This window comes from Rattus rattus, chromosome 2 (genome assembly GCF_011064425.1).
Source record: "Rattus rattus isolate New Zealand chromosome 2, Rrattus_CSIRO_v1, whole genome shotgun sequence".
NCBI lineage: Eukaryota > Metazoa > Chordata > Mammalia > Rodentia > Muridae > Rattus > Rattus rattus.
Window position 1 is genome coordinate 208,161,384 of NC_046155.1, and position 25,626 is coordinate 208,187,009.

Below are 25,626 nucleotides of genomic sequence, written 5' to 3' on the forward strand. Positions count from 1 at the left end.
GTATTGTCACGTTCCCAGCCATGAAAACAATGGCCTAAACCTCTGAAACTGCAAGCAAGCTCTAATTAAATGCTTTCTTTTGTAAGAGTTTCTGTGGTCGAGGTGTCTCTTCACAGCAATAGAACACTATTACAGGGACAAAAGATAGTAATGGAAGGATATGTTTAAAATATATCACAACATATACAGGAACGAAACCGCCAATGAGACCCATTATTCTAAAGATTTATCTAAAATAATGCCTAAAGTGAGAAAAATAAGATTAACCGAATTGGTGTCAACAAACTGCTCAGTAGTATCAGGCAACTAATTATCATTTTAAAAGCCAGCCTGGTGTTGAAGGGACTGAGGTAGCAGAATATACTCCATTTTCTTCTTAAGACTCCATTCTGAGTTAACTTGCCCTTTAAAAGGCGTGGCCAATAAAGAGGCAAAAAACAAAAACAAACAAAAAACCCAAAACAACAAAACAGTTTGTCCTCCAAACTCTATTTTAAACTACTGTCCTTGGAGAAAGCTACTGTCTAGAAAGCTACTGTCTGCTGTCCTTGGAAGTGATATGGCCCCCACCCTTGGGCTCTGAAAAAGAGACTAACATTCCTTTACCCTTTCATGTAATGTCAAGGCTTAGAAACCCCCACTTACGGGTTTTTTTCCTTTATAAATCCCTTTCACCTAGGCCTGGGGGGTGGGGGGTGTCACTCTCTTTCCTGTTCCATCAGGAAGGTTTGTAGCCCAAGCTTGAGCTTAAATAAAGACGCATATATTTGCATTGGATTTGGGGACCCTGGGGGTCCCATGAACTGGGTATTACAGTGTGAACAGCTCACACCATTAATCTGCACTTAGGAGGCTGACGCAGGAGAATTGCAGTAAGTCGGAGGTGAGTTTGGGCTACCAAGTGAGTCCTTGCTTAGAAGTGATAAATCTTCCCGAATGTAATTTTCATAAGCATAACAGATACCTATAGTAAGTAGAATAAGGCCGGAGTTTTAATATGTCCCTGTGTGTATGGAAATTCCACATTAACCTATAAGGTCAATGAAAGGAAGAAATAAAAAAACAGAAAACTCTCGTATTCTCCATATTAATGAACAGTATCCTAAAAGTTTGAGACACTGCAATACGTTTTCTAAAAAAGTGGATAGTTTCTGATATTTGCAATGTATGACACATTGCTTGCAGATTAAGTATGATTATACATATCAACTGTCTCAGATAACCAACAATTAGAATGGACCCGCCTAGAACTGAGGCTGAGACCTATGGGTTTTGTAATGTCTCCAGTGGTTCTTCACTGAAGCCTCATGCAAGGACGCCTGCTGCTCCGGGGTTTGCAGCACGCTATGGCAGGGGTAGGGTGGGATTTCCGGTGACGTCACCACAGAATGTCCGTTAAAGCGAGGGTTTTGGTGAGGGTTCTGGAAGTGGGGGCTAAGGTGGGTGGCCTCTGCAGCGTGTGGCTGTGTGACCCGACACAGGTGGCCTCCCAGGTGAGTCCTCCGTGTCCCTCGGTGATGTTCAGTGTGTCCTCCTGAGATGTAGTGTCATGGATACCCGGTGTGTCATCTGTGCTTATCTCTTCCAGCTGAGGTTGAGAACCTATTGAGAGGCTAGGCCTCCACGTATGCACTGACCCAATGGCAGAAGCACCTGTGAACCAAGGCGAGAGCTATGTGAGCCTGGAGGATGTGTGCCTGCGCTTCACTGCAGAGGAGTGGGGTCTCCTTGATGACGCTCAGAAGCTCCTGTACCACAACGTGATGCTGGAGAACTTCTCGCTTGTGCTGTCCCTGGGACTTCCGATTTCCAAATCCTTCCCAGGTACCCCAGTGACAGATGCCAATAGGGATTCCTGATTAACCAAAGCTTTGGTCAAGGGCGTGGTGGTGGAGATCTAAGCTTGCTCCTGTGGTGGTCGTGGAGGATAAAGGGTGTGAGCTGAGCATCTTCAACAGATCCTCCACACCCCTGGAGCTTACCTCCGTAACATTGTTAGACAGAAAATTTTAAAAAAAATTAACCAGTTATCTAGCCTGGAGAACCCCCTGGGCAATGACCATGTAAAATGTCTAATACACAGGAGATGCTTGTTAAGTTAGCAGTAGACTCATAAGACAACATTTGGAAGGGGAAAAAGACCAGCCTTCATTTGTGGAGAGCTGTAGTCCCACATATCAGAGAAGTTCCAGAAGGGCTCAGTCAGCTCCGTGCTTGTCCACTATAATGTAACCACAGAAGTTCAAGAGACCTTTTACACTAGACAAATGTAGAATAATTTTCAATCACAAAAACGAATTTGTTTAGTATGAGCACTTTCACAGCAAAGAAAAGCCTGTGTGTGTGTGTGTGTGTGTGTACATGAAATTATTTAGCACACCTCCAGGCTTCTAAACCTGAGATTTCACACAGGATCAAGGTCTTCTAAATGTGATGGGTATAGGAAAACCTTCTGTTGCAAATACATTACCTGCCAGACTCCTGTAACTTCACAGTGGAAAAAGGTCTCAAATATGCAAGAGTTCTAGTAAAAGTTTAATCTCTAAAACATCCATTGTTGAATATGAGGAAAAAGCCACACCACAGGAATGTGTTTAAGTGATGAATTTGGGGGATCAACTCGTTTTTATAACACTAGGAAACTGACAACAGAATGAAAACCTCCATCAGTCCATCCTACCTCAACACAAGAAAGACCAAATGGGTGAATTTTCAATTGGGTGACTGAAAAATACTTCGGTGGTCACTTCCCTAATAACAGATTTCACATAGCAGTAATGCCTTAAGTACTTGACAAGTGTCAAGTACTCTAGAGAAGATTCAATGTACTTAGCATGTGAAAGTTCACCTGGAGTAAATACCTTGAAAGTATAGGACTTTTAGTGACCTTAGTGACCTTTGAGTTGAATCTTCCAAGCCCATTTAATACCAGAGATTTCACAGTGCAAGAGAGAGAGATTTAGAGTTTGGAAAATGCTTGCTTTGCTTGACATCTCATTAATCACAAAATAGTTACTAGTAGTAATAACTTTCCTGTTGAAGCTGGTGATTAGAAGTTGAACTCTGTATCTTGGTTGTCTGCTGAGGAGAAGTGTCCTACTTGAGTCATGTGATGCAGAATGGTTTCAGGAGGACTCTGGTCCCCAGGGTATGGGTCATCTGTCACTACTTAACTCTCTTTTGTTTTTTTGTTTGTTTGTTTGTTTGGGTTTATGTTTGTTTTGTTTTTTCAGAAACTGACTTCTACCTGCATTCAGTTCTGCAGTTTACCTCAGCCCCTCCAAAATACCCAGGGAAGGTAGACTCTACACTTCCTCCTGATTCCTGGGAAGGAACTGAGGGGTCTGAGTTTGCTGGAAGTCCTCACTCCCTCCTCCTGATTTCTTTAGTGAATATATGACATAGCTTCTAAAAGAAACCTTTGAGCTGGGATCTACTGCAAGTGTCTAAAGGTTTTTCATTGTCAAGGTTTCTTGACTGTGTGTGACTGCTGGAATGGATTCCTCAGGCTCCAAACCATCTACCCTTGGAATTTCTGGCCTTGATTGACCTGTTGATGCAGTGACTTAATGTAATTATTTGTGTCCTACCTAAACCTTTGTACTGTTCTTTTCAGTACATGAGAGTGACTTAGGAAAAGAGTTGACCTTTACCACCGTGCAGGAAGGGTCCCCTTTTGTGGGGAACTCAAAGTTAATCTTAGCTAGAACAGTAATATGGCAGACAATACTCCATCATCTAATTTGGCCTAATTGACACTGCTGCCTAAGGGGTTTGGTAGAACCAATTTTGTGACCTAGCGGCTGGCTGTTGGTTTCTCAAAAGCCTCTCCCAAGTTTATCCCAGTGAAGGGGATTGTTGGTATGACAACATCTAATGCTTTAGTCCCTTAATTTAGGGAATAATCAGCATTCCCAGTCTTAGTCAGTGTTCTATTGCTGTGAAGAGACACCATGAGCATGGCAACTCTTATAAAGGAAAGCATTTAACTGAAACTTATATTTAGAGATTTGGTCCATTTTCATCATGGCGGGAGCATAGCAGCACACACAGCAATGGAACAGTAGCTGAGAGTTACATCCTGATTGAAAGTCTGAGAGAGTGAGACACTGGCCTTGGCATAAGTCCATGCCTAGTGACATACATTCTCCAGCAAGGCCACATCTTCTAACCTTTCAAATAGTGCTACTTTCTAGTGACTAAGCCTTCCAATATATAGCTTATGGGGGCCATTCTTACATAGGCCACTACAGACATTTAGCACATATGCACATGTGATAGACACCATTATAGAATTGGGGCAATGAACACATCCTCACCCATCTTATGCCACTTCATATCTCCCCCTCTTACTCCTGTGTGATTCCTATTCTATTTAAATTGCTCTGTTTTATGTCACTGTACACTGATTTTGCCTCTGCTGAATTTTATATAAATGTTAGAGTACATGCCTGGTTTTGTTAACTTTGGTTTGTAAACATAACTTTTAATCAACTTTGTTGAAAATATCAGTAAATGATTCCTTTAAATTCCCAAGTCATATTTCACTCTATTGATAGGCTACAAAGTTTTATCACATTAATTATTTAAGAAAGTCTATGGAGCGGATAGGTATGGAGAAACTCTAGAACCTAGGTCACAGTATGGAGCTTACTGTGTCAGTCTGGGGACACTAGAGACAACTAACTGCCAACCTACTATGCACTCTGTCCCTGAACTGAATTCTACTTTTCCACCATGATTCCTTCTTACCCCTCCTTCTGTGCATGACATAGAGAAAAAGAGGCCCCATGAGCCCCAAGGATGAATCCACTTTACAATGGAGCCATAACCCATTTCTAACCAGTGAGATATAATGGTAGCCTTTTAGGGACCCTTTAGGAAGTGTCCTCTCCATTTGAAAAAGAAACTTGAAGAGAGGTGGTCTTTTCTGCTAAAATTGGTTGTCTCCAGGCAACACTTGACATCTTCATACCAGCCTTCTGCCATTGTAAGAGGAACTGCTCTGTGGCAAAGCTGCCATCCAAGAGTCTGATTCCTTGGTGTAACGGAGAGTGCTTGCTTTCAGACATCTGGTCTATGAGAAAGAAATATTCCTATCCATGCCACAGGACTTAGCATTTTCTAATATCGGTGGCATGAAATAAACCATGTTAAATCAAGAAGTAGTCAGATTTTGAATTACACCTAAAGTGGAAGGGATATAGTGGATAAATATGAGATCAGACACAGATTTGCTGAGGTGGAATCTATAAGACTAGACAAAAGGGGGAAAAAATCTGAGGTTCTTGGACTCCTCGGTTTCCAGAGAGAGAGAGGTAAAAAACACAGAAAACAGGAAGCACTTGGGGAAGAAACTGTTTAGTTAGAATTTGATTATTAGTTAGCTAGAAACATATGTATTTGTTTTGAGTGTGAGAGAATATTTACAAAGTTTAGGGTTGGCGTGCTTTAAGAAATGAGGCCATTTCTTAAATGGAGGGATACATCAGTACGTAAGAGTGGTTTACGCAAGAGCATGAGGACCTGAGTTTAAATACCTAGCATCATGTAAAAGGATAGGTATGGCGCCTGGACCTGTAACCCCAGCCCCGGGGAGGATGGAGACAGGGTGATCGCTGGAGTGCACTGGATGCTGTCCTAGCTCCCGGTGGGCAACAGAGCCTGTCCAAAATGAATGAGGCAGAGGACAGAATGAGACACGTGTGCTCTGGCCTCCACAACACTCTGTGCCTACACAACACACACACACACACACACACACACACACACACACACACACACAGAGGAAAAGAAGGCCAATAAACAACTCTTTCTTGCTGTAGGTGTAGGGGTTTTCCTTCCATTGTGAATGCTTGCTCCTTACTGTATCTTCCCGTTAATTATTCATGTTTTCATAAGCACAATTAATGCAATTTATATCAGTAAAGGAGAACACATCATGCAATGTGCTTGGGAAATTCCATTAAGGCTTTCCCAATACTGATTTTGGCAAAGTGTTCTGACTTGGTTTTACTTCACAGACATGCACGTGTGAAGTGTGGGGGAGAAAGAGCACAACCTTGAGCTACTCCTACACTGGGTTGCTGTTTGGCAAGTGACTTAATTGCTCTAGACCTCAGTTTGATTGCATTTTAAGTAGGCTTCATAAAACAGACTCCGCAAAGCTTCTGCTTGGCAATTGTCTTTCCTGTACTTGCCCAAATTCTCAAAATTGCCATTTATGTTTGTATCTCAAAGTACCCGTAAGTTGTGGATTGTGAGTATCTGGATTGGGTGTAAAGTGGATTGAATTCCACTTTAGTTGCCCCTCTATCGTAGTTATTGCTATCTTAAAAACCTTTGAGGAGAGGGGGCCCAAAGGTCTGATACACATAGGAATGGTCACTGCATTGGAAGTGCAGACTCAGCCGTATAGCTTTCCCTCCTACTGTGGGAGTAAATGTCAGTGTTCTTGAGACTGTCTTTTCAGACTCTGTAATTAGTGTGTCCAGAAGACGCCTTAGAGTACGGGATCCCCCTCCCCCACCCATGGAACCTACAGTAAGGCATCAGCCAGAGGGATTGCTAGTGAGACACCCACCGGAGTCTGGGTATTTTCAGCTTGTTTGTTGTGTTTGTTTCACCTATCTATAGTTCCCCTAGGAAACTTCCTAGGGGGGATTAATTACACCACTATAGGGTTTGAGCCCTCCTTGTGATATTGACTAATCTCACAATAAGATTTACCAAGAACTTTAATATTTGTACATTCTCACTTTAGATTTTTACCAGTCTTGTTTGTTTTGCTTAAGTGGAGTCTTGTGCTTTGAGAAGGCAAGATGCTGATGTGTTTGGGGCACATTTAGCACATCAGAAAGTTTTCAACTGTTGGATTCTCAACAAGGCTAAATCTAAGTTCTAGGCGTGTCTGTGCACTGTTTGTGAGTTCAGCATTGTAAGCATCAGTGTAAGGTAAAGCCCATCCCTCTGTGACGTCAGCGATTAAAGAACCTAAAGAAAAAGGTTATACCTGGTTTGCTCTTAACTCCACGTGAGCCCTGCAACCCAGCCGTCTCAGCCACACCCTGGTTTCCAATGATTCAGATGCAGCCAGGTCTTTGCCTTGGTTGTGATGTTCATGTCTCAGCGACTGATTGAGTTGGGATTAGACTAAGCACAATCTCGACAGTGTTCCTGGATAATGTTAAATGCATAAGCAAAGTGTCCCTCCCAATATTTAAAATTGAAGTTTCACACATAACTTTGAGTCAATACTCCCTGCCCCTCCCACCATCTCCGTCTGTCTGTGCTTGTATCCTTCTGTCATGTTCTTCATCCACACTCATCCCATCTAGCTATGTCTATAGAAAAGTTAGAGCTAGGATCTGCATATGAGAACAAGTTGTATTTGGCTTTTAGGCCATTAAGTGATTTGGTACAATCTTAGTATTTCATTGAGAAGGGAGAAAACCTATGTCCAGCTTCTTCTTCTAGAAGTAGCCCAAGAAAAAATTTTATTTATACTTGATAGACTCATAAGGTAAGAGGGGCTAACTGTAATATTTTATCTCCTAGATCATACATACACATTGCAGGTGTACTTGGACTCCCTTCAGTATCAGTTACTTTCCTGTCACTTTGATAAAACACCTTGACCAAGGCCACTTAAAGAAGGAAGGGTTAGTTATGGGGTTGCAGTTCCAGAGACATCATTATTAGTGTGGAGAATCGTGGCAGCAGGCAGCCATAACTGGGGCAGCAGCCAGGAGCTCACATCTTGAACCACAAACAAGAACTAGAGACAGCAAACTGGGGATGCTGAGAGGCTCTTAAACCTCACAACCCTCTGCCCCCAGTGATGAACTTTCTTCTCCTTGACCACACCTCCTAAGCCTCCGCAAACAGTCAGTCCCAATTGGGAATCAGGCATTCAAATTCCTAAGATCATGAGGGACTTCTCATTTAAGCCACCAGTGTCGGTGATACTGTTTGGACAGGCTTAAGAAGTGTGGCCAAGATGGGGGATGTCTGTCCTCAGGGGCTGGGCTTAAATAATGCATCTTCCAGTTTAAAGCTTCATTGGCATAGAGATATTCTAGGTGAATTGTGCTGAGGTATTTTATAAGAGAGTCCATGTTGAATACTGAATTTTGCATACCTACCCAGAAGCAAATCTGCTTCTGCAGCTTGTGGTCATAACAGCTAAAGCTCTGAGTGAGCAGACTCCTTACCTCAGGGCCTCTCTCTTCAGCTGCCTCTGCTCCATCTGTCCAGGCACGCTATTCCCCCCACCCCACCCCCTCTTCAAGCCATTCCACTTCCGGTTCTTTACAAATGATCCTTTTTTTTTTCTTTTTTCTTTTTTTTCCGGAGCTGGGGACCAAACCCAGGGCCTTGCGCTTGCTAGGCAAGCACTCTACCACTGAGCAAATCCCCAACCCCCTTTACAAATGATCTTACCCATGAAGGTCTCCTAGACCGTCACATGACCATTCTCTTCTCATGTGTTCTCACCTCCACATGTAGTGCTTCCTGGTTATGCTGTCATCTAATGTATAAGGTGGGTCTCACGAGTGGGCTTTATGTAGCAACATTAGCATTCTTAAAAGATAATTCAGTAATATTTTGGCTTAGTCCAATATATCTAAAATAGTATTCTCTCAAAAGTTGAGTATGAAATTGCGTGCATGATAAGCTCACAGGTGCATGCACATGTGTGTGCCCATTTGCAGTCACATGAATGCCAGAGGAGGACATCACATATCCTTTTGCACATCTTTCTTACTTTTTGAGACAGGGTCTCTCACTGCTTTAGCTAGCAGCGAATTCTAGGTACCTACCTGTCTCCACTCCCTAATACTGGTGGTGTAGGCATGCACAGCCATGCTGGGCTTTTATGTGGATGCAGTGGTCTCAAATATAGGCCTTTGTGCTTGAATAGCAGATGCTCTTCTCCACTGAACCATCCCCCCTGCCTTGTTAAAGACACTATTAGGAGATACTTTGTATTCTTTTGTTTTGCACAGTAAGTCTAACCATCTCTTAAAGCAAGCACAGTTCAATCTGGACTAGTGATGGGAAATCTTTAGGTTTTATTAATGTGTATAAATGTTTTGCCTGCGTGTGTTATGTCCGCAGTGTATGCCCTGGTACCTGCAGAGGTCAGCAGAGTGTGTCAGATCCCGGGAACTGGAGCTGCACATTGGCGTGTCCTGAAAACCGAACCTGGATTCTCCACAAGAACAAATGTTTTTAACCACTGAACTACCTTTCCAGCCCCCACTAGCAACATTTTAAATGTGCTAAGTCACATGTAGCTCATGGCTACTGCAGGAGACAGCACAGATCTGAAACCACCATCTACTCACTCTGTCCCGCTACTCCATCCCTACAGAACTTGTTAGGCTTTGGAGTTTTCCTGTCTGTGTCTTGACCAAATTCTATTATTTTCCTGCTTTTGAAATGTAAAGTCCCTATGACCGAGGGCTTCATTTTATTATGTCATGACCACTGAACTCAGTCCACTGTCAATCTTTTTCTTTTTTTTTTTTTGGAGCTGGGGACCGAACCCAGGGCCTTGCGCTTGCTAGGCAAGCGCTCTACCACTGAGCTAAATCCCCAACCCCCACTGTCAATCTTAAATACTTGGCAAAAGGATTTCAGTAAGAAACCATTCGTTGTATTGTTAAACCAATGGAATTTGCATATGCTTTCTGTTTCTCAGTCTTTCCTCCCTACTGATATCTTCCAGATAGGGAGGGGAAGGCTTACACATAATACTGACTGTGCAGAGTGGCATTTCCCTTCACATTTCAGGCTTTAGCAGAAGTGGCCTGTGTTGTCTGGACCTCCCACGGCCTCCAGTGTTGATTGGACTTGAGATTGATCGGTAGGGAAAGGACTCTCTGCTCCGCCTTTGAAGTTACTCTCCAGTCCACACTCCTCTTGCACCAAGCAAGAAGAAAAACTTCAGAGCAGCCCTCAGGGATTTTCCTATCTTCCCCATTAAACATTACAGAGGTAACTGTCTATTGTTGTCATTTTAACCAACGGGCTGTGGTCGGTTGTAAGCCTCGCAAACTACTAGAAGGCCTGGAGTTCTGGGGATTTCCCTCCATTGCTGCTCTGGAGCGGATCCAGGTTGGCTGTTAACCTTTGTGTGGCAGTGGACAATGGGCTCAGATCTGTTTGTGCTCTTTGCTTTCATTGTAAAAGGAAAGTCACAACTACAGTTTACGCCCAGGGTAGGAGTATGGAGAACAGAACCACAGAGGCCCTCATGCTTAGTCAGGCAATACGGTGGCTTGACTACCACCTAAGCTGCTGTCCAAAGTGCAGACAGAGTGTTGGAGGAAAATCCAGTATTATAAGTAGAATGGGACAAGCAAGTGGGCTTTAGAAAGAATTCCTGCTCTTTCTATACTTAGGTTTACGGAAGTGTTTCCTGATTCATCCTGCCCTTCCTTCCCACCTCTTCTTCCCCCATTCTGTGATCTCTGAATTATACTGCAGAGCAAGCTTAGCTTGCGATTGACTGAAAACCTAATAGAAAAATGGCCACATTTAATATTGGTCTATTCAACTTAGAGCTCATCCATTTACTAAGAGATAGACCTTTGTACTCCTACTGTGTGTAAGAATTGGAGATGAGAACAGAAAGAAACCCTTGAAGGGGCTTCCATTTCAACATGTGGCACGTTCAGTGAATAACAGTTTAATCATTCAGTTAGCCATGATGAGTTCCCTGAGCCAAGTCATTGTTTGCAGTAGCAGGCTGTGTGCACTAGGGGGCAAGGAAACATTTTCCTACATTTCTTTTGGTAAACCACTGAATGGTGAAAAAAAAACCCCAATGTCTGTGAGCTTTGACCTTTGACCTTCACGTTGAATGAATGAGGAATTAACAAATGAAATCATACCATGTTCGGAGGCCATCGCCTTTCTAATCTTATTGAAGCATTACAAAACCAAACAAGCCAATCTCTTAGTGAGTTTCTAGGTATAATTTAATGTACTCTGAATTAAAGAAGCAGCATTAACCTGTCAGTGAAGTCTCAAGATGACGGTGTACAAATAGAAGCAAAACATATTTCAGGGGATTTCTCAACTTCTTTAACTCTAGTCTCAGGGACTAAAAGGGGACACACAGTATAGGAAACAGGTCCTCAGCATCCTCCAAGGCTGCTTCCCTACTAGCATGGGTAGGGAACAACCAAAGAGAGACGTTGGAATCTTAACTATGTGACTGGTAGGTCGATGCCATCTGACTTGATAAGCCATTGGTGGGAACAGAGTGAGATTTCCTCCTGCAGTTAGGTGTTACTAGGTTTTTGCTGAACTTCTGGACGCTGTGTTTCCAACACATGATAAATAATGATACCCCTAGGGGAAACAGAAAAATAGACAAGGCTACTCATTACTGCAAATTGGTCGTGGACCGGGCGGTGTAAGCCTCACACTGATCATATTACAGCGATTGCTGCAGATGGCAGTCCTCTGCCAGTCACGAGGAAAAGCAAATAATTAGCAGATGTCACCAGTGCCAATCTGTTGGTGTTCAAAAATGGAACGAGTGAATCAGCAAACTATTTAGGAAAGTAAGGCTGTGCCAGTCATTCTGTCATGAGAAGCCTTGTGTGAACAGTATGGCCTATGTGTCATTAGGGTGCTTGAGCATGACCATGAGAAAGAAAATGGAGGCCTGTACGTCCAGCGTAATGAGGAGAACCAGCTATGCTTATAAGTACCACACTGTGCAGATGCCTTTTAACTCTCACACAGTATGTAAAGCAAATGACTAAGGCAGTGTCTCACTGTGATTATTGTCACTGTCACCATTAAAAGCAAATGACACAGTTTAAAGTGAGACACAGCTCTCCTCTCTAGATGCGCCGATGACAGACGATGAGCAGGCGTGGACATGAGAGGCACGTAATAAGATGGATGTGATAAAAATAAGAGCACCATTAATGGAAGGGACTACAGCAGCTGTAGGACTAACACTGAGGGACACTTCCTAAGCGTCATTGCCTTTACACCTCAGAGCAATCCTGTGGCATTGGGCTTCCTATCATCCTGTCTTCTAGTAGACGTAGGGGCGGAGACTGGGGAAAGTGATTCCAGATGTGAAAACACATCTGCCCTCTGTGGTGGAGCACTGTTCCTTCTGAACACTTTGTCCCTGCACATGCATCCCGCACTTCCTGTGGAGTCTTTGCTGCTTGCATGGCAAACAAGCACAGCTCCTGTCTGTGTAACAACACTGTATCCTCTAGGTGGATTACTGTTACCACTTATACTATTTCTAACAACAAGCGTAAAGGCTCTTGTGTTTGTTTAAGGCCAGTTCTACATTCCGTTATAATCCTACCAAGTCCTTACTGCCTGCTATGAACTGTGCTAAATGCCTCACGTATAGTGGCTATGTGGAGTAAATTATTCCCATTTCTCACAGGAAGAAACTGAGGTTTAAGAGAAATTGACTTTCAAATAGTAACAGATTTAGGAAACAATTAAACAAGCCCCTGAACCTGATCTCTCTGCACCCAAAGAGCTATGTATTCCCTCAGAGCCGCGCTGCTCAAGTGCTTACTGAACACTAAGGTGCTTCATTCAGTGTGGACATCACCACCATCTTGTCTGTGGATAAGATAATTAACACTAGAAGTAGTTCTGCATCTCCCCACAGCGACCCAGACGGTGTCTGAGTCAGTGTGCAATGAAGAGATCTTTGTCATTTTTCAAATTATCTGCATGGAGCTGCCTTCCCTATTAGCTCTCCAGCTATGGGAACTGCTGAGAACCATACTCACGGCAAATCGATGGAGTGGATAGGCGTTCCCCAGTGCAGCACACACTCCAGGCACACAGAGTGCCTCAACAACAACTGATTTTGAAAGCTATCCTGTCGCGCAACTGATGCTCAACTGTATGAGCTTTCCCTGAAGCGAGTGAGTAAAACCATGGACTTACCCATAAGCCATTACTAGGAACACAGTGAGATTTTCATTTGCAGCATCAAGGACAAACCAAAGAAACAACTGAGTGTCACTGGACTTACTTGTGAGAGTAATGGAGCAATGACTACTTACAGGAGAGGAGCAAGGTGACATAGGAATGACCATCCCACCAAAGATAGTCTTCCTTCAAGCAACCATTAGCTGCCTGTAAATCCCCTGGTAGGAACAGGGTCTCTAAAGCTCCGCCCCTTTATCCTCTGTGGTGGAACCTTAATGGTCTCAACCTTGGGTAGTCCCCCTGTGGTAATTACAGCTTCTGGTAGTCCCAAGAGGACAGTGGGCACACCATGTCCATAGGACAACATAGATAAGTAGGGACTGGCACAGGATAACCAACATGTTAAAATCTTAGTCCTCACTGAATGTTCTCTACACAAACTCCTCAAGTCGTAAGGGGAGGTAAGGTGACTTATTTCACTCATTTCAGTGGGGGAGAGTAAAGGCAGAGACATCCACAGTTGCAGAATTTCTGAATGGCAAATGGGATTTGAGTAGGGGAAAGCCAATTCTCAGGTGAGTGCTCTTTCCACAACAAGCCATTTCCTCCCTTGGGTGCAATTTAAAAGTAAAACACAAACTACCTTCAGTGATCTGATTAGATAATTAAGTTTTGATTTTATCTATCTATCTATCTATCTATCTGTCTACTGACTTTTCAAAATAGGGATTTCTCTGTGTGACCTTGGCTCCCTAGTGCTAGAATTAAAGACATGTGCCACTAGGTCTTTATATTTTTAATATAAAGCCACTTTTGCATTAAACATATCCTAGGAGCATGGAATCAGACACATCTTAGGGTTGTCTGACTTGGAGAATGAATGCTTGATGGATAATTAACAGACTGTTATCAGGGAAAGGGACAGCATAATGGAGGTGGTGGGAGAGACAGAAATGGGGGCTGCCCACTCGCACTCCTACCTCTTCATATTTGGGAAAGCCAGTAGGTCTTCTCCCTCAGCTCAGCTCACTAAGTGATTCCGTTCTCTTCTCTTCCTTCCCTGCTAAGTAATCATGAAGAGACGTTGATTGGCAGCTTGCTTCAGGCTTCCCACACAGCTATGTGGAACGCCTGCTCATCCCTAAAATGAGCCCTGCATTTGATATGTCTTACTTTCCGCTTCGGTCTCACGTTTAGATATCTGGCAATTCTTACAGGACAGTGTCTGCGTTCTTTTCCTTGCACAGCTTCTTGCACTATGTCAATTATAAACACCGTGAAGGGAAAATAGCATGATCCTGGCCCACAAGACAGCGTGAGCATAAGAATTAACTGTCTTCATTTTTTTTTAAGTGCAGGGGAAATAGAAGGAATGGGTACCATATGTTTTCCCGGAATGTTTCTTCTTAATAGTCCATAAACTGCATCCTGTAACCCAGTGGAGTCCACTGTGGTGGATACTGGCGCTGGACAGCAGTGTAGACTGCAGAAGACCTTTGGACCTGAAGCACTCACCCTGCAGCTGGATGGGGAAATCTGTGGATAAGAGCCAACCGGTATCTTTTGCTGATGCTGTCAATGACACGTTATTGCAAGTCCCTCCCCCTTTCTTTCCTGCACTGTGGGAGATTGACATGAATTTGTTTTGTCTACCCCCATTCTCCATGCCCTTCTGTCTCCCCCACTGCCCAGGGCTCCTTGCCATTCAGATGGCCAGCCTGGCAGGCCACCTGAGGAGAATTGCCTGTGGCACTGAGCCTAGACATCGAGAGTCAGTTAGACTCTGAATTTTTGGATCCTGACTTCTGTCCTGATGTTTCCCAATAGCACTCACTTGAGCAGAGACAGATGGTTTGCAGCGAGCTCTGGGAGCAGAAGTTGCCTGGCTTTGCAGTTTGACTATTGAAGGCCCTGTGCTTAGCCAAGAGCCCTGAGCTGGCTGTTGGGACTGATTTGATTCTCAGAGGTCTCCTAATGACCAAAGCGTGGAGGGCTCCATTTCAAAGAATAAGTCTTGAAGGAGCAGCTCCAAAGTCCCAGTGTCAGAGAAGGAGCAGGAGCGTCAAAGGTGCATATGTATATGGTGCAGCAGTGGGGATGGGGACCTTTTAGGACAGCCCATGCAATGCTAATTGCCTTCTAGTTAGAAATTTCTTGTGAATCTCCAAGTCACAGGCATGAGAGACTGTGTCATGGGCTTCAGATGTCAAACGCAGGGGTAGGCACGAGTGCTGGGGCTGAGTAGACTAACAGCAACTCTGTCACCACTGACAAGAAAGGGAAATGTGGTGGCACAGCACAGGCCTGTGGTCCTAGCATCCAGAATGCCGGGGTGTGAGGACCCTGAGTGTAAGGCCAGCCTGGGCTATCTAGAAAGACCCTGTCTCCAAGAGCTGGAGATGCAGCTCACTGACAGGACACACGTGCACTGACTCTTGAGACTTCTGCTCAGACGCCAAGACTTGCAGAGGGAAGCTTTATCCTTGCCATGATAATACTTAGATTTTGATGTGACTAGGCTGTTATCCTCAGATTGTTGGTCCTTTGTAAATCTAATGTTCTCATCTTTGTAAACAATCAGAGCTCTGAAGATATCAGTTGATATCACAATAAAATGCTTTGAATGACGTTTTAAGTCCTGACCCACCTTCATACTTTCTTAAGATTTCCTACCTTATAAAATTAGTGAGCCAATGTATGGTCGTCATGAAAAGACACATTGCATAAATAGTAAGAATCTCATTTCATACTGTTTTATACATCTAAAATAATATGGTTAGGCAAGTTGTCTTCGACACTAATTCCCACGTTTGTATGTCTGTTCAAGCATATGTCCGGGTGTATTGTGTGTGTGCATACCTGCACACGGAGGGGGGAGGAGAGAGATCGTGTTATTTTTTAAAGAAAAAAAATAGCATTAATTTCTGTAGGCATTCCTCTTTAGCTTTGTTGTTTTTTTCTCTTATTTTTACTTAATTATATAAATCTTCAGTATGAACCTACACCTTCTTTCCAATGAGCACATAAGTATTGCACAAGTGACCCGGGTGTCCCCTTACCAGTAGAGACTCCACCCCCCAACTAGCTTATAAGCAGCTTCCCACTTGATCTACACATAGCCCGATTGCTTGGATATCCTTTCCTATTTTTATAACTGGAGATGGGTCATATCCAAACTAAAGTCATCTACAATCTGGGCACATTTCCTCCAATACTACAGGGAACAGGTTTTCTATACATAAAAATTACTATCCTAAATATATTAGTATTTTTTTGTATTTGATTACTAAGACTGGAGTGTGACTGTTCTAGATACCATTGTCTCTTGGAAGTGCTTCTTCTAATGACAGTATTTAATGTTTACTTGGTAACAGAATACATCATATGACTTGGTAACTCAGGAGACTCTAGTATTTTGTGGTAGCTTCAGATATGCATGCATTGGTTTTGTGTAAATTCTACCCAATTTACTGTGACAAGAGAACTCCAGACTGCTCTCTTGTTTGGTTTACCCTGTTCAGGTTGTGAATCTGTCATAGCGTAAGTTCCATAAGGCTGGAGAGTTGAGTGACTCAAAGTGACCCTGGCACGCCACCAGTGGCTGCACAAATACTAGCTGAGTGAATGAAAATGTGCTCTTAAGGTTCATACTTTGCATCTCTCTGCTCAGAAGAAAGTTAGGTTCTGACATAGGCTGTGGTTTTCCCTTTCTAAGTGACATCAGGTGACTTGGATGGCGTTTGACTCCAGGGCCTAATTAACTCCCAAATGTCTACCTCTGGGAACAGCAGAGGTTCAGACTCACACTGCTGCCGGAAATCAGAGCTTCCAAGACAACCTAGACAGGGAGAGATCACCTAAAGCCCAAGCTCTCGAGACAGTCTGTATACAGGTTCCACAAAACTGGGCCTCCGTTGGCTAAATAGACCCCGATAGAGCAGAGACGACTCTGCCATTAGAAATGATAATGGAGAAACACTGGGGTGAGCCGTGCCTCCATCCCAGTCAGCAGACCACAGCCATGTGTGCCTGCACAGAAGCAGAAAGGCACGTGGCTATCAGCAGTGTTTCTGCAGGAAGCCATGGCACCTGGGGTATTTTTATTCTAATTAGCTAATTCATTCATGTTTTTATTTTGGTATTGACGGTTAAACCACTCTACCACTAAGCTACATCCTCTGTCACTTGGTCATGAGTAGTATTTTTAAAATTCTTTTCACTTCTTTTTCTACCTATAATTTTTGGGGACCAAAGTAAGATAGCTCTTCAGGTAGAGGAACTTGCCACACCAGCCTACAAGTCTCTGGAACCTACAGTGGACAGAGAACTGGCTTCTAAAAGGCGTCCTCTGTGCCCCCACATCCCCCCACACACACACACAACAGAGAGGAATAATTAATTTCTAGGACTATGAACATTATTTCTCCTGTTTCTCATCTTAGATTAAAGCAGTTGTTTCTTCAAGTGAAACAGCCACTTGAAAATGTTTGCTAAAAAGAAAGGATAGTACACGTTCCCCAAAACAGAGCAAGACTCTCATTCCAAACGAATTGGGAGCACCAGTCCTGGCAGTCCACGCAGTCTCTATTTGCTAAAGGATTGGTAGTTGTCATTACCTCAGTGTTATGGGGACAGGGTCCATTTCTGACCATTGTAACAAAGTCTGCCTTGTGAAACTGGCAGGTGTTACAGAACACCTCTTCCTTAGCTGTGACGTAGGGGAACAGAGCAGCTGTGGATTTTGTAAAAGTTTGAGTAGGAACAGGCACTAGCAAACCACAGTAGGGACTGAGAACACAGATGTCTCAAACTGGGCGAGCAAACCTTCCTCCTCTAAGTGGCTGTCCCGGGACCGGTCTCACATAGTGGGATTGCCCCTACTGTTTGCAGATGTGACTTGACCATCACTCTTAGGGCCTCTGATCATCATTACCTCAATCTCATTACATTCTGGAAAGTTGTGCATGTTGTAAAGTATCATATGGGTCCCAGACAGTGACACTTAATGGAAAAGGAGAATGTAGCTAGGAAGTGTGGTCATTTGTGGTTCTTGCCCAATGGCTGTGTGCAATTAGTGTCTTGAGTTCCCTCAAGACACTCATATGGTCCTGGCACATGGTTAGAGCCCCGGCCCAGCACATGACATTTCTGCAGTCAGCCTGTGTTAGATGAGTAAGTCTGCAGTGTGTCTGTTCTTACAGGATGGATGCAGCTATAGCACTCTGCACACAGTCATATTTCTTGTCAGTCTCCTCTGCCCTACTTATTTCCACAGATTAGCTCCATGAAACTGAGCCATCTCTTCAGGCAATCATAATAAAGTCCTAAAGATAGTTCTCTTTTTTTTTTTATCTTTTGAAAGATGCCTAGGGATTTTTATTTCCTAAGTTACTATTTCCTTAATTCTTTTAATAGAAAAAATAACAAATACAAAAGTGAATGTGAAACACATGCAGGAAAAACTTGCACTTGAACAATCTAGTAACCACACACACACACACACACACACACACACACACACACACAGAGACAGAGACAGACAGACACACACACACACACAGAGACAGAGACAGAGACAGAGAGACAGACAGAGACAGATAGACACACACACAGAGACAGAGACAGAGACACAGAGAGATACAGACACACACACACACAGAGAGAGAGAGAGAGACAGAGACAGAGATAGAGACAGACAGACACACACACACAGAGACAGAGACAGAGACAGACAGACACACACACACAGAGAGACAGAGACAGACAGAGACAGACAGATACACAGAGAGAGACAGAGAGACAGAGACAGACATACATACACACACAGAGAGACAGAGACAGAGACACAGAGAGATACAGACACACAGACACACACACAGAGGCTGGGGGTAGAAGTAAACAGCAGAGGTTCAGAGATCTTTTTATTGGGATGGTTTTATGACATCTGAGCTCCGTAAAATCTTCTTCTCTGTGCTCCTGGTCTTTCTCTGAGTGTTTTAGGCAGTGACTAGGTAGACAAGTACCTGGAGAAGGTGCAGAAAGGGAGGCATAGACGGACCTGAGCGTCATTAGACACCTGCTGTGTGCCAGGCCTTCTGCATTGCATATTTCTTTTGCTCCAGTAAGTTGCCAAGTAGATATTAACACCACTTTGTGGATCAGGCCATGTAGCCAGCAAGAGCGAGAGGCTCCTGTGGAAATGGTAAGTGAATGAGTGCCTGTGCTTGGTCAGCATGCCGCTCTTTCTGTCTTAAACGTCTGAAGTTTTTCGCTGAGCCTATCAGTAGCGCAGAAATAGAAACAGTCTGGGTCTTTTACAGTCCTCTCCTTGGAGGACTGGGTGACTTGGAAGGCCAAGGTTAATCATCATTTAACCCACGGAACAGTCTTTCCCTGGCCTCCACCTACTTGGCTATGGCCTCTAGTTTTGAGCAAGTGAACCCTGTAGCTTAAGCAATGCAAGGGCTGTTCTGTCTGAGGCTGCCCAGCTGACTCAACCCTTGTCTGGGTCAGTGTCCTTATTTACTTCTTCCTCTTCTTAGTTTTGGATCCCAGCCCCACTGTCTGTGTCCTTTGTACGAAGAGCAGGTGTCCCTCCACGCTTGCACAGTTCACAACATTTATAGCAAGTCAGCTCATGATGTACAGTACATTTTTTATTGCCCCAGAGATCTGTGGGAACACGGGTTTTGTACATAAAGGTGAAAGATCTATCTGGCAGGAGCCTGGAAAGCTCTGGGCATTTCCTTTAGCCAGTTTTCCTTTGATTCGTGTTCCTTAGCGATGGTCCAGATTTAAATGGTATGTTTATGTTTCATTTAAACTGCACAATAGTTAACATTGTTCCGATGGTGTAAATTCATTTTAATGAGGTGATGATGTCAGTAATACATTGGGACTATTTATTTATGGCCCTCCTTTCTCAAATGTTTTATCAACTTTAACTTACTCTGGGAGCTAAGAAGGTGCCACTGATAGATTCATTTGGCATCTATAAAAATTGTTCGTTTTTCTTTTTTTAAACATGGTATTACTATGTAGCCCTTGCCGCCCCAAAACTCACTGAATAGATCAGGCTGGTCTTGAAAACACAGATCATCTTCCCTCTGCCTACTAAGTGCTAAGGTTGAAAGGCATGTGCCACCGTGTTCAACGGAATTAATCTTTTTAATTCTGGTTTTCGGAGATCTCAGAAAAGGGAATTGGAAGTCTTTAAGGACCATCTCCCTATTGTGATCTTCCTAAGAGCCATCAGACCAGTCTCTGCCTTGAGACCTGGCCTTGCCAGTGGATAAGGGGGGAATTCTATTTTTCTAGCATATCCATATTTATAGTCAACTGTTAATATGCTTTTATAGCTCTCACCTTACTTAATAAAACCACATATTTTCCTCATTAATAAATACTTTTCCTGAAGTATAATTGTATATGTAATATACCATTCCCTTCCAAGCTGTTATATGACTTACATTCCCCTGTTCTTGAAATTCAAATTGTTTGCAATTTGTTTTCGCTATTGAAAAGTTAAATATATTCCCGCTATGAATTTTTAGATATAGTCACCCTGATTAAAATTTTCTGTTATTACAAGCTTATCAAGTGAAATGTCTAAGTATCTTAAGGAGTTTTGCTGCATTCTGGGAAAGGATGACTGTGTCAGTTTTGCTTTCTGCAACCTCTTGGTTCCTCCCCCTCCTTGCTTCTGTGTGTGTCTGGTGTAGCCTTTCACCCTGGCACCTGCTCTGTCTTTCCTCAAGACCACGGAACGTACTCTCTTCAGCTTCACTCCGATCACCAACACCTCTATCGTCCTTAGAATCACGTTCCCCGGGTTGAGAGGAAGCTGTGGCTCGCCCTGAGCATGCTCCACATCTGTACGAAAAGTCAGATGGTCGCACACGTGAGCTTCATCAGGTTCAGACCCTCATTGACCTTAGCAGCATGCTGGGAGGCGCTTCCTAGAAAAGGTTTCTCCTGCGGGTGATTCCCTCTTCTGTGTGTGGAGTTAGCATTATACCTTTTCCATGCAAGGCATATGGGGAGTTCTTCTATACGTATTCAGGATTTATTGGAAATAGTTTTGAGTTTGCTTGTATATTTAAAATGAATAAGTATATTGACCTTACATTTTTGGGATGCCAGTTACATATAAGTATAACATCAATTCATTTCCTTACATTAGATTTTAGTCTGTTCTTTATTGTTGCCTAACTCAAGATTTTCAGATGTTAGCTGTACTGGTAATATAGTGTTCCAGATATATAGCAGGACTTTGGCATCACACTAAGACTATGTCATTTGATTTGGTGTATACACAAAGTTCTGAGCAGTTATATCAGTAATTAATTTTTCCATGCTGACATGGGGAATGTTATTAACTCTCGGAAAACTAGCTTCAGCTAGCTTGTAGACTGACCACAGAGAACAAGGCAAGTAAAAATAAGAAAGTCAAGACACTGGTCCTTACAGGTAAACTTTTTAAGGCATCTCTGAGTGGTCAAATGGTTGCTTCTCTCTCTGAAAAGGTAGTGTTGTTCTGTATGAGAGTTCGGTTCACTTAAAACCTTCAGGTTTATCATCTAATGCACGCTGACTGTGCTGCTTGCATTCTGCGTGGCGCTGTGTAGCATGGGTCTGGTTAGAACTTGCTCACGCTCAACACCACCCACTGGTAACCAGTGCTGGAACCCAACTGGAAGCTCTTTGTGCGTCGGGTCAGAGCTTTGAAGACTGCAATAGTGCTTGCAGCAAAGCTTTCACAATGGTGAGTACTTCCATTTTTCAAATATTTACCCAGGCCGCACTCATGACTTGGCCCTACAGTCGTTGGAGGAAGTGTGACAGTCCAACAGACCTTTCGCCAGTAGCGCTTTGGCCTGGTGAGGTAAAGTCTCTTATTCCAGGTCACAGGGCTACAGCTTAGAGAGTAGGGGTTCAAATTCAGGGTCTTTTGTCTTAACATTAGACCTTTCCCTCCAAGGACGCTCCTGTCTTTTAAAGCATCTGTTTATTGTGTTGTTAGGCAGGCACAACGTAGGAAGCCTCAGGGAAAGAAAGGAGCAGCGAACTTGGCCTCTTGGAGCTTCTGGAAATATCTCTGCTGAGGACTGCCAAGCCTTGTCAGGACAGCTGACTCTCCACTTCTCCCCTGAAGAAGGAAAGCCTAAAGACTTGCACATTTCCCTTCCGTTCCACATGTTCCCCTTAGCTGTTCCTGATATATGATGAGTAGAACAAGTAGGAGGAAACGTAGAGAGTAAAGTAACACACATGGAAAATAGATCGTCCCGTGGCCACAGCTAGTGCTAGCAAGGACAGTGGAGGAAAGTGGTGGTCTTTTAAATCCAGACACACTGACCGGAGCTGCTGGAGGTGGTGAGCAGTGTTGGTGGCGGTGAGCAGTGGTAGTGGTGGTGATGTAGCCTGAGTGTCTGGACAGTGGACAAACAGGAGCATATGGATGGCCTGTGTTCTTAAGAACTAATGTTCTTTGAAAGTCTGAGCAAAGTACTCGTTTTATGTTTCTAAATTGTTTACTGAAGAATGTTAAAGATGGTTCATAAGTTAATATTTAATTTTAGTCCTAGTCTTTTGAGCACTTGTTCTCAGCAAAGAATGTCTCTGATGCTAGTGTCTCCCAGAGAAGATAGACAGGTTTCAGCATTTCAGACTTCCCTAAGGCGATATCAGCTGAGCATATCCCTTCCGAGATCACTGCTGTTGTATACCTCATTTTCACATGAGGAAACTGAGGCCAGCGTGTTCACTAACAGGGAAGTCATACAGTCAGGATTCAGATCCTTGTGGCTTGCTGCGGTATCCAGGTACTTAAAAGCCAACTGTCCAACAAAGAGAGGTAAGCAGCAGTTAGCAAGTTAATTGTTCACTAAGTAAGAAGCGGTGGTCAAGGTCAAAGAAAGGATCCTAACTGAGGCTTTATAAAAAGGCCAGTCTTCAGCAGTGTTCCAATAACATCATAAAGCTAAAGAAATAAACAAGGAAATTGCTTAAGGTCAGGCCTGTGGCTCTGTGAAGCTCTTCACAACATTTGAGATTTGAGGGCTCTTGCCAGGCATCACCTCCTCTAAGAGCAGGGCAGAGCATGGCCATGTTTCCTCATGGAAAATTGCTTCAGGTTTCACATAAGGTTTCCATTAGCAGAGGAATCGCTTGTCCATTGGTCTCTTGATGCTCTGCTTAGGTCTGTGAAGTGACCTTGACCTTGACCTTGGCTTGTGGCACATGCAGGGCAAGGCATGAATGCTTACCACAGCACAGATCTTTCCCACATTAAGCTGCCATTTTAGGCACATCCACACAGCTTCAGTGCTTTTCCCTTGTAACACATAGAGCTTCAAAGGTCAGTGGCTTCAGTTGGTCCTCCTCTAGGTGGAGTTCTGTGTCTCCCAAGGCAAAATTGTTCCTTTTTACACTGACTAGTAAGGCTGTGGTTGGATCAGGCCCATCAGTCACCCACTTTACCATATTTGTGGAATTCATTTTCTCCTTGTGGGCTCCTTTCTATTGCCCAGGCCTGAGGGGCAATGAGAAGCAGGTTAAGTTGTAGACATCACTTAGAAGTGATTCACTGCAGTATGTTTTATCCATAGTAGCTTCCTCACTGTACTAGTGTGTCTTCTGATGCTAACTACCTTTAAAGTCCTGATACTAAAATGTTGGCATCTTGAGTCATTGACCTGAGTCTTTGGGGTACTTCCTAGTGAGAAGTATCCCACTGTGTGAACAAAACGAGCTAGCAGCTCCCCTCAGTGGCTTGGGTTTGCTAAGAAAGGTCATCCTGTGGGATGACCAGGGAGCCAGGAGCGTGAATACCAGAGAAGGCGTTCACTAGAAAACTGGGACGTAAGTTGGCCAGAAGACCCCAGAAGGAGGACGTTTAAACAAAATGTGTGGTGATAGCTACAAACTTCAGCACTTTGGGCTGTGAAGCCCTGCTCTTCAGTGTGTATTTTGAGATTACTTTAACTCTTTCCTTTATGCTGAGATGTTAGAAAAAAGTCTACTCTGGTCTACCTGGACATTCTATTTTTTGCTGACTTCCAAAAGGGATTTTATTGTTGGTTCCCTAAAGAAGCATTGAGAAGCTGACAGTCTGGCTTCAGTGTGCTTTCTGAATTGACTTATTGAGAACGTCAGAGTTTACAAGCAGCAAGCTGCTCCAGCCAGTTTAACGTGGCATCAGGACTCTTTCCAGAGAGGGAGTGTTAATATGGAAGCCTAGGCTGCCTGCCGGGTTGGCACAAAGACACAGGTCACCCCACCTGTCCTCCTGGATGATCTTGTTGTGTTAATAGACGTGACTTCCCCAGTGTGGACAATGCATGTTCTTGGCGCTCTACACAGTGCCTAAGGCCTGACAAAAACTGGTCAAGCATCCAATTGTTGCTAGAGCTCCTTGACCAGTGAGTAGCCCAAGCTGAACTGGAGTGAGAGCTCTCAGAGCTCGTAAAAAGCCTGCTCCCGGAAAACAGCTCTGAACTAAAGACGGGAACCTCAGGTTTGGTTTCTAGAAAATATTTTACCATCTTTAAGGCACCATGGCCACTTTTTCCTCTCCGAAGAAGAGCATAAATTCTCTGATCTGTGTGGTGCCTGGATGTGGTGTCGAAGCCAGAGAGCACTGATACATTCACGTCCATCTGAAGATGCTCCCCCGGCCCCACTATGAGATTGAGCTGCCAAGGACCTTTATGGAACATCTAGTATACAAAGTGACAGGCAAAGGCCTAGGTGGAAGGAAGTTCATCAGACCTGAGGACAGTGCAACCACAACAACAGGGGCTCATTTAGCATCATCTCTGCTGTGTAAGCTCACTCTCAAAAGCATGTCAAGCCTCACCTGGCAGTCTGCAAGGCCTGATAGGACGCCTGGCTGCCACAGCTGTTTGAAAAGATGGTCCACCAAGTGCAGGAAAAAAGTCAGCATTATTGTTCTTGGTCTCACTTGGAACGCATAATATGCTTAGGAGAACGCTTATAGACATTCAAGTTTGGCTTCCTGTCTTAGAAAAGAACAAAAATAAAATAAACTTGAAGCACATTGTTGTGTTGAAAAGCTGGATCATTTTAAAAGAGGATTTGAGTACATACCATATACACAGAGGTGAATACAACACACACATACAGATATACACATACAGACATATAGACACAGACACACACACACAGACACACACATGCACAGGTTGGGAAGGAAGAGAGAGAGAGAGAGAGAGAGAGAGAGAGAGAGAGAGAGAGAGAGAGAGAGAGAGAGAGAGAGAGAGAGAACAAACAAGGAGCTGACTGAAGCAGTTCCTGTTTGCTATTAATCAAGGTGGTTATTCCTCGGGAGGTTGGAATCCTAGCCAGCACCTCTCTGAAGAGAGAACGCTTGGGTAATATGCTCAAGCTTCCAAAAGCCACCTCACTGGGGTGAAGTGAAAACACAAGATCATATTTGCAACGTGGCTTAGCCAAGCCTGCCACATAGTAGGCCAACACAGAACATACAGATTCCTGTCAACACTTGAGCAGAAGTTGTTAGTCGTTTTTTTCCAGAAACAATTTCTGGATTTCTTCCTAGCAGACTCTTGAAACCACAAAAGAAGAGGATAGAACTTATAATGCTTGAAATGCAAAGAATTCAAAAACAAAACAAAACCCTCCAGAGCTTGGGTTTGGAAGAGC

The 25,626-nt window shown here is 43.7% G+C and overlaps 1 protein-coding gene across 2 annotated transcripts in view; it reads left to right on the forward strand.

Moving 5' to 3' along the window:
* The first annotated feature begins 1,640 nt into the window (after nucleotides 1-1,640).
* The window catches only part of LOC116894656 (zinc finger protein 773-like), a 32,963-nt gene continuing 8,977 nt past the window's right edge, over nucleotides 1,641-25,626 (forward strand). The window contains exons 1-2 of one of the 2 annotated variants that reach the window (XR_004387035.1): nucleotides 1,658-1,824; nucleotides 9,799-10,006. Coding sequence is in view for 1 of the 2 variants with exons in the window: in XM_032896361.1 (XP_032752252.1) it covers nucleotides 1,641-1,824 (184 nt within the window). In the remaining variant the exon portion in view is untranslated. Of the gene's footprint in view, nucleotides 1,825-9,798; nucleotides 10,007-25,626 lie in introns of those variants that run through there. The other variant, XM_032896361.1, reaches the window with a different exon arrangement.